General features: G+C 42.2%; 1 protein-coding gene across 1 annotated transcript in view; it reads right to left on the bottom strand.

Annotated features, from left to right (window-relative positions):
- ASTN2 (astrotactin 2) overlaps positions 1-14,702 on the bottom strand; it is a 289,840-nt gene that overhangs the window by 172,371 nt on the left and 102,767 nt on the right. Inside the window, exons 7-8 of the mRNA XM_063316464.1 lie at positions 13,173-13,322; positions 6,584-6,691 (exon numbers count right to left, since the gene is read on the bottom strand). Of these exons, the coding sequence (XP_063172534.1) occupies positions 6,584-6,691; positions 13,173-13,322 (258 nt within the window). The remainder of the gene's footprint in view (positions 1-6,583; positions 6,692-13,172; positions 13,323-14,702) is intronic.

Below are 14,702 nucleotides of genomic sequence, written 5' to 3' on the forward strand. Positions count from 1 at the left end.
GGAGTTTTCTCCAACTCCAAAGTTCAAAACTGTCAACAATCTTCTTATCCTACTTCTTCAAAGCCCAGATGTGTGCTTTGGACACTCCATAATAAACAAGGGCAAGAACCCCATATTCTACCCATCAGCATTTCACCAAAGTCTCTTCTCCTATGAAATCAACAAGCAAATTCAGTTTCATCCAATTGAATGAAAGAGGGGAATTGCTAGAAAGGAAGGCTAGAGAATCTTGTTGTCCAGCAGTTATCTCTCATCCCCAGGATACCGCTCTATGCATTTAACTGATGGATCCATTATATATTGCAGCCCTAATATTCCACTATGATAGAAAATATAGCAGTCAACCTTTCTTTTCTCCCCCACCTCAGCACTCTACTATAGAGTTACATAGCAGCTCCTGATAGATGCATGGTTCAGCTGGCTTCTTAGGAATAATAATAATAATAATAATAATAATAATAATAATAATAATAATGCCAAAGCAATCTTTTGCAAGCTAGCACACATTTATATTTTATTGCCTCATAGAACAAGGCTTGTTACCATGCAATGGGTGCGAGTAGAACAATTAGTAAAATTTGTTACCCTGCATGCTTGGAACAAAATTAAATTAAAAGTGTTGCTTCACTGTCAAGATAAGAGCCAAGCTGGTGTGATAATTCTTCAGTTCTCCAGCACTCAATTACTTTGCTAAGTCTGTATGAGATACAATTTGAAACAAGGAAGGAAGGAAGGTGGCGGTGGTGGTAAATAAATAAATTAATAAATAAATGCCAGGCCTCCAAGGAACAGATGTAAATGCTGCTATCTTTATCAAAGCCCAGGCTGAGTGATTTTGCTGCAACAGGCCAAGTCCTTAATTTCTACAGAAGGCTGCGCTGCTCACCTGCAGTGATAGCAATGCATCCTTGTCAGGGTCAGTCTCGCTTCGCAATAAGACACAGACTCACTTAATGGGTATTAAGGATTTCTGGTTTATTGGAATGATGGCTGACAGAATGAAAAACGGGAACGGGGTGTGTGGTGTGGAGGTGCCCCTTTTATACCCTCTCATAGGGCCCCGGGCTCCTCCACCCTTCATTGTCTCAATCCCTCTTGATGGGATCCTTGATGGCTGCATGGGCATTTTCCCCCGGTGTCTCCCTTTGTCCCCTCAAATCGGGTGTGTCCTCCAGGGCACCAGGTGCAGCTTATCTCTGCTCATCCGATGTCCTTCTTTTCAGCTGTCTATGGGTCCATGGGTGTGGGTGCTTTGGGTGCTTGTTTTAATCCCTGGTTTAATTATCTCCTTCCTCTATTCCTTAATGATCATGATCTACGTTGTGAGGCTCTTTTGTGCCTTGCAACGAGGTCATGACAATCCTGTAGCCACTAGAGAAGACTTTCAGTGTGATCTTTTCCTCAATTCCATGGGAACAAAAAAGAGTGAGTCAATCTTTGTATCAGGCTAGTTGTTTTAAGGCTTTAGGGTATCCAAGATGCCAATTAGAATGAGGGTGAGGTGGGTCACCCCTATATCCTGTTCAGCACCCCATCATCCTTCTCTATTAGCCATGCTAGCTGAATGTGCTGGGAATTACAGTTCAACATCCTCTGAAGGAGCGCAGACTGTCTACCACTGTACCACCTTGGAGGAAAATTAAAACATCATACCTGGGTGCCTCTCTTAGCACAGCATCCTTTCCAACCCGGCTTGCAAACTACCAGGTGAGGCTGCTCAGAAGCATGCTTGTCTAATTGTTGTTCTGCTGCTGTGCTGAAAGCAAATGCTTGCTCAAAATGGGGAAATGATTTAGCTGGCTTTAACAGTTCAAGAGTCAGGATTCCACACATGTGCCCAAACGAAAAGTATAATGTGCCATTGAATTATTCTTGATGGTGTACATGGATAATTGAACTGCATATATTGTTTATTCCATATCTGCTTTGAAGGAGGACCAACAGAGCTTTCCAGCAGCCTTTACAACCATGAACAGGCTGGGAGGTGTGTAGAAATATTGAAGAAAACTCGAATGGGAGTGTTCGTGTCTTCTTTTTTTGGATCAAGCCCTCTGAGGAGTTGAGGAAAGGTATCAACAGCCAAGGAAAGACTTACTGATTCCAGGCTGTCTTTCATGCTGCCAGAATCAGAGAAAATATATCGATAAATCAGTGCTGAAACAGATGCTCATGTGACGCCTGTATTCCGGGATTTCCTTTATAGATGTACAATTCTGTGCTGGGATCAAATGAAACTGATGCTTGGAATCTTATTTAGAACTTCCCACATGTCTTATGAAAGCCTTTGAGATATGCTGAGGATGATCTTCTGGAGATACCAAAGGGCTTTTTCCTTCCTCTCTGTTCTCTTCCTATATTTAATCTTATATTTCAGGGGTACATTAATGAGATTGCTGTTTACTTAGTCACAAGCTCAGGGAAAAAGCTAGCCCAGAGTTCTAAGGGTTCACAATGTGATACCATCAGATGCCATGTGACATCCCTAGAAGTTATACAGAATTTCTGGAATTCTTAATATAGAAAATCTTGTAAGATTTTGGGGTGTGTGGGATCCTTTCATGAAGGCTTGCTCATTTCAGAATGTTGACATCTTCTGTGAAGTCTTGCAACTGAACAGATTTCAGTCCTACTTTTTTCTTTTACAGATAAGATGTGGGTGTGTGTGGGGGGTTATTCTTGTCTTGATAGCTAGTGTTATACTTTTTGGTGCAAAGTATTAGGGCTATGCAAACCTTTGATGGGCTAATCTATTCAGATGAGATCTGATTGAATAATTTCATTGACAGAGTTCCACAAAGTGGCATGAAATTTTAATTATCGAATCAGCTGTTTTACTTCAACATCTTGAAGTGAAATGCCAAGTTTTAGCAATCTTCCAGGCTCGGGCACAGGAAGAAGGAAGGGGAAGTGGATGGGAACTGGATTTTTTTTTCTTTTTCTTTTCTTTTCTTCTTCTTTTTCCATCTCATTTGCTTCACACTGAAACACTATTAAATGCCTCTCATCTCCAGAGGGAGAAGGGGATGAAAGAAACTTACACATGTGTAACAGATTGGGAATACCTAATTCTCCTTTAAAAATCTTGTTTTAAAGACCAGATACAAGTATAGATCAAAGCCAGAATTCCTGTCCTCCTAAAAGCCTCTGGACGGCTTTACAATCAGAGAAAGCGAGAACTCTAAGCAGCATGGAAAAACCAAGCTCCCCTAATTTGTCATTAAAAATCACTGCAAATTGGAGAAAGAAGAGAAGAACAGGAGCACTTAAAAATAAATCTGCCTTCTCTTTTGCTATCCTTGCAAATAAAATAAAATAAAATGGGAGGAATCTGCTGGCAGCCTCATATCAAAGCCAAACCTGCTTATCTCAGCCATACAGTGCAGGGAATGTATCAGTGGGCAAGAGTGAACCCAACCCCCTGCGGTATTAATTAGGCTATAATGGGATGGCAATGTTGGTTTATGAGGCAATAATAAAGCTCCCAAGAGACCAAAGTGAAGCCTCCATTGAGTGTGTTATCCTGATAAAAGGGCTTTCTGATTTTTCAGGTAAGTAGAAGCCCAGGCCGGGCAAAATGGAGGATCCAGTCCAAGGGCAGGTAGAAATAATTAACATTTGGGAGACATAACCATGTAAGTGACAAGATTCTTTAAGGTGAAGGGGAGGGATCTTTGGGATGACCAGGTTCAAATCTCAATCTGGCAGAATACGTAGGATAATGGTAGGTTCGGGGTGGGGCTGCAACGTCCATTCATTGTTGTCTCCTGCTTTCTAAGCTTGATTTTTTTCTTTATCATAAATTAAGGCTTTCTGGTTGCCACAGTACAGTGAATACCAGCTGAAGGAGCTGGGTATATTTAGACTAAAGAAGAAAAGACTAAGAGGAAAGGTGACAGGGCTACCACAGGGAAGAAGAAGTGTGGATCTATTCTCCATAGTGCCGGGAGGGAAGAAAGAAACTGATGGGTGGAAGCTTTGCAGAAGGAGCTCCAAGCTTGAAATAAAGGGGAATTTCCAGCCTGTCAGAACTATTAAGCTGTAGAACTGTCTGCTTCCTGTAATTGTGTGTTTTCCATCACTAGGGATTTCCAAGCAAAAGTGGACAGCCATTTGTCTGGGATGGTATGAGGATTTCTGCCCTGGATGTGGTTGGATAGAAGACCCCCCAAGGCCCCATGCAACACTATGATTCTATGGGACATCCCCCTGCATGTGGCACTGAAAGAGACTGAAATGTCATAACAGAGAATAAGAAGCCAGGAAAGAGAAATGCTATTTTCAATATCCCCCAATACATACACCCTACACAGTAGAGGCGGTATGCAAACACCTATAGAGAAACAGTGGGTATGGTTTATACAGAAGCCTAACAAATGAAATGTTAAACTTGAAATTTAGCAGTGGCACAACCTGTTCAGACTGCAGAAGATGATCTTTTGCCATTTTTTTAAAAAAGAACATTACAAACACTGGGTAGGGCAAGACTGGAAAAGAGGTACCCCTACAGAGAAATTGTTCTTCCCCAGTATTATATCTGAATTTCTCCATTCCAGCATAGCCGTGGCCACCGTTTTCAAGTGAAGCATTTTGCTCTCAGATCCCTTGGATTTGCTCACGAGGGTTGAGTTCAACTATTGGTTGCTGAATGTGCTGCATGTTTCAGCAAACACCAAGATCTGCCCAAATTAAATGAGGAAGACAGTGGTGGTAATGATGGTGATGATGCTCCATAGCATAGCAACCCACAGAAGAATTCCTAACCCTATCATCTTTCCTCTTTGTAATAGGCAAGGACATCCCACTAAATTCTTCCCAATTAAAAGGAAAAAGTCAACCATCTCTTGCTGGCCTTTGGATTGCTGTGCCCTGCCTTGCTCATCCATTCCACACACTTCCTTGGAGAAAACCTGACAGCCTCACACTTTACTTAACCTCCGCTCATTAAAAATGTATGCAAGGCAGACGTCTCTCTCCTTCTCTCCTCCGTTCAGTTGATTACTGTTTATTATTATTCATCTCCTCTTTAAACGGAAAGAGCTGGGCATTCTCGGCACACTGGCACATTAGGCAGAACGGTTCCAGTTCTCAAGCACAGAGACAGTCCTCCGTGTGACAGCTGCCTTTTTGCGTGAACGTCCCATCATTAAAATAAATTTTCCCAGGCTTCGCTCGAAGGGACTCAGTGCCTCCCTGCTCCCAGTATTTGCTAAATTAAGAGAAATGTACACAGCATGTACAGTAGCCTGTACCACTGAAAGTCTTCATTCAATTGAACTGTTCCTCAAACGTCATTATTTTCTCACGCTTAATTTCCTCAATTTTCAAAATCAATTCCTGCCGTAACATAAACCAGAATGAAAACCTCGACTCCTTTAAAGCACCTGCAGGGGAAACCAAGCCTTCGGGAACAAGACAAGTACAGGGAAGGCTTAAAAATGGGTTATCAACAAATGCTACCCTTTCAAAAGACAAAACAAGCAGTTTTGCACTCTTGCTGTACAGATGTTACAAAACAGTGGTTTAGATGGATGTATGGGCTACCTTTCTCTCACTGATCTGTAATTGCCAGAGGCCTGTTCTAGTGGCACAATCCTGAGGTTGCCCAGTGGACTACAGTCCTTCAAGGCAAAGGGAAATTATACTATATTTAAACTCCCTGGTGTGTCTGTGAAAGAACAAATAAATAAATAAAATCCTTCCAAGTAAATACTGTAGTGCATCAGAGAAAAAGGTGGGGTCCTTGGCACTCTCTGAGCCTTGTTTTCTTGCAGACGTTTCATTGCCAGACGAGGCAACATCTTCAGTGCAAAGAGGGAGTGGGCCTTGCTCTCAGTTTATATACCGTGGCTTGCCCTGAAAGCCCCTCTCCCTCTTTGCACTGAAGATGTTGCCTGGTCTGGCAATGAAACGTCTGCAAGAAAACAAGGCTCAGAGAGCGCAAAGACTCCACAGTCCAACCCTGAGCTACAAATATTTGCTTTGAGAGAAAAAGGTTGCAGGAAGGCTAACTGCTTGTCATTCTACATTAGTTTTCACTACTTGCAGGGATTGGAAAACAGCAATAAAGGCAACAGTTAAATACAGTAATGCCTTACTCACAGGTACCTGCAGGCTAAACAGGTACTTCGTATCACATCAGAAATCCACCATTATGTCACAAACGTGCTAGGAACACCACACTGAGCTTTTATTTTATTTATTTAAGAGACTTGTACAGCCGCTCCTCTTGCGTGGCCCAACTCCGGGCAGCTCACGAAACAGTAATAACAGAGTCAGCTAATCCCAGTGCTCTAAGTTGAATGGAATGGACAGAATCTACTGTATGATGAGGATAACTGTGGACACCGGATGTGTTGAGCAGAAATTTTGCCAAGTTGCCAAGCTGAACAGAAATTCTGGAAGCTGCAGCCCCCCTTGTCTAAAATATACCAGCGTTTGGAAGCCATATGGACAAATTGATTTTTCAAATGTATTACTTCTATATTTTTCCCTTTTCCTCCCTGTGATACACTGTAAGTAAAGGTGTCTTCCTTGGGTTCCCATACAGCCTGGTCTTTTATTTCAGCTTTGCTCCCAACCTTACCTTTGCTGCGTCGGCGGCTTCTGTATTGTTCGGTGTAGAACGTCAGCTGGGTTTCATCATCTGCTTCGGACCCTGAGTTGCCTTTGGTGTGGCCAAATCCAACACCACCTGCAGGGAAACAAATGGGCTCAGTGCGTCCCTGCCCACCAAAGAACATTTTCAAATGACATCCTTGCCCATCCTCACCTACAGCTGCCCTTTTGCTGCTTGAGGTGAAAAACCCAACAGCATCCTGCTCTTCCTTTGCCTTGTGCAAAATTAGACTGTGCAGGCAAGTGACTCTTTTTCAGCACTGACAGTTGGACAGCCTGTTCTGTGATGCTCAGACAACTGAATGTCTATGGGATGCAGTCCCCCCCCCTCCAACACTTATTGCTGCTGCCTCCTATTATCTGATGCCCAAGGTGACCACTTCCCTCAGTCTCATGGTAGGGCTGGCCAAGTCGTCAACTACTAATCCTTCTAGATTTGCAAATCCTAAAATCTGCTGTCCTAGTGATGTTGAAATTGTAAGAAAAGAAGCTAAGGAAGGAAAAGGGCAAGGGGAAGGAGAACTCTGGAACATAGAAGTCATGGGGAAATCATTTGGTGCCCAGGTCTCATTCTGCACTGAAGACTAAAGGAAAAGCGATTTCCAGGAGCTTAGAGTGGTCCTTTCAACAGTTATCATGGCACTTTACTTTTATATAGGCCTTTTATTATATGACATGCAAGTCTAATGAGAGTGCAGTCCTTACTGCCAATGAAAACCTTCAATGCTTGCCATGAAAAGACAGATAACTATACTGTACACAGCTACTTTTTAAACTGAATTGATTGGCCTCTTGATTTAAATGTCTTGGCAACAACCCTTTGATGAATTATTTCCCAAACCCAATGAAAGGCATCAGGTTGGGGATGACTGATCCACACTAATAGATGTCAGATCTCCAGAATCCTAGGATTAATTTTTCCTCCCCAAGTTTTCCATATTATTTTGATTTTAGAATGTCCGTGGCCAACTTCTGCAACCAAAGTGGCATCCAGCGATCTAACCAAACATAGCTCAGTGATCAAATAGCCCAAGTTGACTTGAAGGCATTTCGTTTGATTCCATATTCTTATTCCATTTGGAAAATTGTTTTAATTTGGGGACTTTGAATCAATTCTGCACCAAAGAGGCATACCACCATGTTCTGTATATTTCACAAAAGAAAGATTACATTTTGCCTAATACAATTTTCTCAACTCCATTTTTTTTTGGGGGGGGGATTTGTTCTCCATCTGAAGTTATCATCTATCCTGTTTCTTTTGTCTGCAATATGATACATCTAGAATCTAAATAAATAAATAAATGGAAAGGAAATAGGGGTTGGGGAAAATGCTTATGGACAAAAATCTCTATAACATTGCACTCAAAGAGAAATGGCTCATTAGCTTGGTTACTGCTTATTCTTTGGCTAAGATTCAGCAGTGTTCCTGCTGTGATTAGTTGGCATTCATCCAAGTTCTTGGTAACTCCTAAATCTAGGAAGCCATTAGCAGCAAACTTTGCACTGAGACAACTGCTGCAGCTTCATGGCAGACAGTAATTGAATTATGATTTCTCAGAGAATTACAACTCCAAGTGCAACCTGGTTAATGCAAAGCCTTCTTGCCACAAGGGTCAGCTTTCCACTGAACATCCAGCTAGTGTTCATTTGCATCTGTCCTGCAATGAGTTCCAGACCCATTGGACTATTTTTTTTTCTGTGCATTTTAAGCCTCAATTTTCACACACATACACACAAAGCCTAATAAAATCTATATTAATAAATCTAAAACTGTTACTAGATGTCTTTTATACTATAGAGTTGATGTGTGGTGTTGGAGTAGCAGCAGGGAGAGTTAAGTTGAAGCCCACCATCAGCCACAGGTGCTCCCTGGGTGAGTTACTCTCTTAGCTCAACCCAACTTGCAGGATGGCTCTGGGGAAAAATTGAAGGAGGATCACAGTATATACTGCCTTATGTTCTTGAATGTTCAGTATATCCCGAAGTATATACTGCCTTATGTTCTTGAATGTTCAGTATATCCCAAAGTATATACTGCCTTATGTTCTTGAATGTTCAGTATATCCTGAAGTATATACTGCCTTATGTTCTTGAATGTTCAGTATATCCCAAAGTATATACTGCCTTATGTTCTTGAATATTCAGTATATTCCAAAGTATATACTGCCTTGTGCTCCTAAATATAATGGATGAATTGATGAATGAATGAATGAATATTAATAGTCCTGGATATAAAGACCAGGTGGCAAATATGGCACCTTCAGACTACAAGTCAGGTGAGCCAAGGAGAAAATGATGACAGGAGAGTGCAGACATATGGAAAGGAAAAACATCTTCAACACATCTCATACAGTAAATTGATACTCCCTCCTGTTTATCTTGTTGTGTCATTTAAAAATGTTTAATTTTAACTTGCTCATCAAAAACAGAGGAAAGAGCTGGGGGTGGGGTGGAGGGTGCACAAAAAAGATGTGGGGATGCAGACAAACTCCAAAGTCCATCTTACATTTCCAGGATAAAAAAACATGGATGGAACCAGTGGGTTGTGAGATAGATGCAACCCATTAAACATCTCTATCCAATTTTGGATTTTCCTCTCCCTCAAATAAAATTGGATACAAACAACAACAACAATTAGTAGATGATTCCACATTTTAGGTGGTAACGGCAAAGCTATTCAGATCGCAAGGAACACAACTCTAGATATTTGGGGATGTAAAAGGAAAAAAGCACAAACCCCACTTTGTAACTTTCACACTCAGGCTGAGATTAGCACAGCTTCTGTTCCTATTTAAGGCTAAAAATGTAAAGAAAGGAAAGCAATATTTAACACGCTAACTACAGACTAAACTCTGTGTGTGTGTATCTGTGCTAGCTTTCTTTTAAGAAATAAATCTGCACTTGTTTTGAGTTATCGGCTATGAAAGCAACCCCAGTGTTCCATTTATTTCCCCTGGAACTATGCAGCCCCATATAACTACACCCCCCAAACAACACCACAGCTTTTCTAAGAATCCCTGCTACAATAAGCCAGTTAAAAAAATCCAATAAACTTAATGTCTCACTACAGCGGCTTTCATCCCTATGGAGCTACAGCCCTGCCATAAATATAGGCAGTTTCTCCTTGCAGGAAACAATCCCCCCCCCCCCCAAAAAAAAAAACAACCCAAGATTTTGTTTAGCTGAAGAGCACTCAACTCATAAATAGCCCTGTGCAGTAAGGTGCATTAATGTCTACTTGATTAAGATAATTGATCAGTTAAGGGTAAGGTCACTGGCTGGTTAGTGAGTGATGTGTCAGATGGCCAACATATGCATGTGACACCACTAATGCTCTGGAGGAGCAAGCAGTTTCTCTTCTGGCTGAGCCCAGCCTGGAACACAGCTGCCTTCCAACCCTCTGCCCCGTGCACTTTCATTTGGCTGCAGCATGCATCCCCATGATGGATGGTGCTGACAGGTTAGATTACCCAGGCTGCACATCTTCCAAAAGCTGCCGACAGGGATACTGCATTTTCTGATTATCTAGAACCTGTGCGGGTTTTAAAATGTGGCAAAGGGAGGGTGGGCCAATGCACAGGCACACAGGCCAAGAGAGGAAGCCTGTGCAAAAGGCTTCTAGTCACTCTGTTGGCTTAAAAGAGAAGTGAAGGGCAGAATAGGGAAGCAGTGACAGCTATCAGCGTAACATCCATGCTAGATGCTCAGTCTCTTTCAGCTGTCTATCCATGCTCTTCCAGAGTTCCTCACATGGCAGCATCTTCAGAGTAAAAATGGAGCTCTGCTTGGCCACAGAGCATCACGTGTGGTGGGGATGGACATGGCCTGGAGTCCACCCCCTGTGAAAGGTGTGTGTTAGGACCATACACTCCATGGAAATGGTTGGAAAGGAGCATTTCAGACCTCCTGGGAGATGGTTCTTCTCTGCAATTCATTAAAGCAGCCCTGCATTTTCCAGAGATGCAGCTGCTTTCAGGAGCCAAGTCATTAAGGGCAATGCAACTCTTTAAAAAAACAAAACAAAGCACTGCTTTAAGAACAGAATAAGGTGCTTTCTCAGTGAAGGTCCAAGGTATTTCTGAACCATTTTCAACAGAGCTTTCCTGTATATCTTCTCAGCTGACCCCTTATTCTGATTTGAGGGATCCATCACTTCCCAATCCTTCACCTGAAGCCAAAGGTTTGCAGAATCTCATAGTTGGGCCAGCCCTGCCTCCACCTTAACTGAGAAGTGCAGAAAAGACAACCTTGTTTCATCAATGATGTTCTTATCGTTCAAATCAGAAAGGGCCATAACAAATCAAGAGCAACTGAGAGCGGAAGAGACCCGCACAGCCTCACCACACCACTGCCCTTCAAATTCTACCAAACTACCAAAACCTTTTTCTCAAGAGTGGGCATTTTGGGTGAATTAGAACACAGTGGAGGTTTTGCAACCCTATGAAATACACGCTGATCAGCAATAAATTATCTCCTTTGCAGAAAGATCTATTAATCACTTAAAATAAATAAATAAATAAAAGTAAAACAGCTCATTTGACCTTTTTATTTAGTTTTGGCAGTCGGGATAAAGACCTTACCCTGCCTTGGGTCTTACTAGCCTGCAGCGTTTTACTTCTAATTTAAGAATCTACCAGCTGCTCTTCAATGGAGTTTTCCTGTATTATATCCCTTCAGGCTTCCTTACAGGGGCTGGTGCTTGTTCAAAACAAAATTGTAAAACCAGAAGCAACTCTTGCCTGAATCCATACAACCTTGTGTCTGTATTCCAGCATGTTTCTGGTATCCTGTAAGATTCTGTCACAATTCACTGGAAGCACTAATAAGGAAACTAAGGCTTGAATAGTTTGGGCAGATAGTACAAAGGGAAGCCATTGGGTAAAAGCCTGATGCTTCAAAAAAACAAAGCCCATTGAGAAAAAGGTTGGCTGAAGATATGATGGCTGGTACTGTCCTGGATGACCCAAGGAGGAATTTAAAAGGACTCAAAGAAGCAGTCACTGACTAGTGACTTGGGCAAAATAATGCCCATTGGATCATGAGGAGCCAGAAGTCAGAAGTGATTGAACAACAACAAATCTTCTTTTAGGTGTGAGTTTCATCTTACTGAGTAACAAACAAAAAGAAATTGTGAGAAATGGAATATGGAAGCTTTAACAAAAGAGCTTATGTTTAAAGGTGTGCTGTAAAAAAAATATCCCCCCTCCTCCTCCTCTTCCTCACAACAACGTGAAATCACAGCTGCCAGTTCTTTAGCTGGTGTTGGCCTTCATTCACATCGAGTTCTTCCCAAGAACCTCAGTTGTTGTAATGTATTGGCATAGCATAACTACTTCTTCTTCCTCTTCTTCTTCCTCTTCCTCTTCCTCTTCTTCCTTTTCCTCTTCCTCTCCTCCTTCTTCTTCTTCTTCTCCTTCTCCTTCTCCCTCTCCCTCTCCTCCTTCTTCTCCTTCTTCATCATCATCATTATTATTATTATTATTATTATTATTATTATTATTATTTGATGTTAATAAGGAGAGCAATCTTTCATGGAGGCTCAGCATTAATTAAATGTACTGTAAAAATAATTACACAAAGATCAATCAGGGATCAGGAGATGACTGTCACTACACAGTAGCAATGCTGAATTCACACTTGACTGGTGTCACCATCACATGGCTGTTAAGAGAACATAAATGCATCCCAAATGGACAATTTCATTTAGAGAGGGTTAGAAGAAGAAGAAGAAGAAGAAGAAGAAGAAGAAGAAGAAGAAGAAGAAGAAGAAGAAGAAGAAGAAGAAGAAGAAGAAGAAGAAGAAGAAGAAGGAGGAGGAGGAGGAGGAGGAGGAGGAGGAGGAGGAGGAGGAGGAGGAGGGGGGGAATGGGATTGTGAAGGATTAATGAGGCAAAGGTTTTTATGTTTGCAATTGGATGCAAACTGCAAACATTGTAAGTTGCTAAATCATCACTTAACCTTAATGTTCCATAGAGTTCCAATTGCTTGCATGCCTGAGGGCCAATTAACCATGAGCCATGAAGGAGAGAACATTCCAAATGGGAGCAGTGTGGGGGAGCGAGCGGAAGAGGAAGGTGGAAACGAGGTAGCAATCAGGAAGATGTTAAACTGTGTTGAGGGTGCATTTCTTGTTAATGATTTCTGTTCAATTGGATTACGAAGTAATCAATTTTCAATACTGCCCCCAATTCCCAACATTGGTACAATTCCCATGGTGTGGTATTTATTTAAGCCAAGGAGTGTGAGAGAGCCAGCTTGGTGGTGTGGTTGAAAGCATCAGGCTAGAAACTGGGAAACCATGCATTCAAGTCCTGCCAGCTGGGTGACCTTGGGCCAGTCATTCTCTGTCAGCCCTGGGAAGCAGGCAATGGCAAACTACTTCTGAAAAACCTTGCCAAGAAAACTGCAGGGATTTGTCCAGGCAGTCACCAGGACTTGAATACTGAAGGCACCAAAAACAAAAGGCAAGGACTGTGTGTGAATGTCCTGCCTGCTGTTGCATAAATTGCTTTTTGGCAGTCTGCACCCACCAGCATGCTTCAAACTGGCACATTTACCTCGGTGCCGGTTCCTGCGTTTCCGTCTCCCAACAGATGAGCTACGGGCAGCAGGCTGTAGCTGGCCAATTTCAATGGGTGTGTTGGTCCGAAAGCTCTCCTTGAATTTCTGCATCAGGGTCTCCACTGTCTCCTGAGACACCTCTGCAGCTGCAGATGGGGGGGGGGGAGAATGGGAGTGGAAGGTTAAAGGGGTCATAAGGAGATGCAACAATAGTTCTGTTCTACTCTACTCTACTCAACTCTACTCCATTCCCCAAAATTCCATATAAGGTTTCCAGTCTTTCAAAAAAAGTCTTTATTGATCTTCCTCTGACCAGTCTGATCAGTTCTCCTATTTCTGCAACTTCCCTCCATGTGGGGGGAGATGGGCAGTGTTAAAAATTTGATAAACGAATGCATAAATAAATAAAATAAATGTCAGTTAATTTTATGACCCAATCTATAGGTACTTCATTGTTTTTCCAACTTCTTGCATACAGTAATCTTGCAGCATCCATCCCATCTCATCCCTACCCATATTCCCAGGTTGTCTTCAGCATTCACCACTGAGTGAACCCATATTAACCTCCTCCTCAAACATACAACTGTTTGCTTCACTTTGGCAATGAGCATTGCCACATGCTTGGTTGAAGTATCCATTGTGACATGTGGAACTGATGTTGAATTTAACCTAAGGTTGCATGGGTACATGGCTGAGTTGCTATAGTGTTGAAGAAAGTATACATTAGACATGGTTGGCTTTTTCTCCCCAGGCAAAACTAGGAAACCATTAGGCTTTCTGAAACCAAAAACTCTACAGCAGCAGACCTGGAAATGACCTCATCATAGCAGAGTCCCTGGGAATTCTTCCTTCAAACCTGAATTGCTACCTAGTATAATTCTCCCACTTTATTTTCTTCTGAAATGACCAGCATTCTATCACTCTCCGGCTTCATTCACTCAGAGTTTCTCTACTGCACTTAATTCTGCTGACCCACAGGACCATTCTGCATTTCGGACTGCTTAATAGCAGGAATGGAATTGGCTACAGAGTCCAAGGCAGAGTCTCAAGGTAAGAGGCAAGATAGGTCTGGAATGGATTGAAAAAATCATGCTGTTTTCCACACTCACCCTGCAATGACCCAGAGCCAAGTTAGCTATGAATTGCATTCTGATTTAGCATATACCCAGAAGGCTTGGTAACAGGATTGGCTATACCCCGAAAATGTTAATTCTCCTTCCAGTGAAAAGCCAAGCCCATTTTAACGAAGAACCCCAGGCACAGCTTTATGAAATAGTAAATGCATAAACTGGAGCCAGATACCCTGCTGGAATGCCAAAGTTGAGGAGGCTGCTTCTCAAGAAGTGGAGAGATGCAATTCTGATTAAAGGCTTTGCGTCTTCTCTCCTCCCCCGCAGGAACAAGCAAAGAGTAACTAGAGATGGAAAATGGCAGGAATCAGGACATTACGAGTCTCCTGCAAGGGCTTCTGACATTCTTGGGCAAGAAAAAGTAGAGAACTGTGGTTTAAAAAGATTGAGGAATGG

This window comes from Candoia aspera, chromosome 16 (assembly GCF_035149785.1).
Source record: "Candoia aspera isolate rCanAsp1 chromosome 16, rCanAsp1.hap2, whole genome shotgun sequence".
Lineage (NCBI taxonomy): Eukaryota > Metazoa > Chordata > Lepidosauria > Squamata > Boidae > Candoia > Candoia aspera.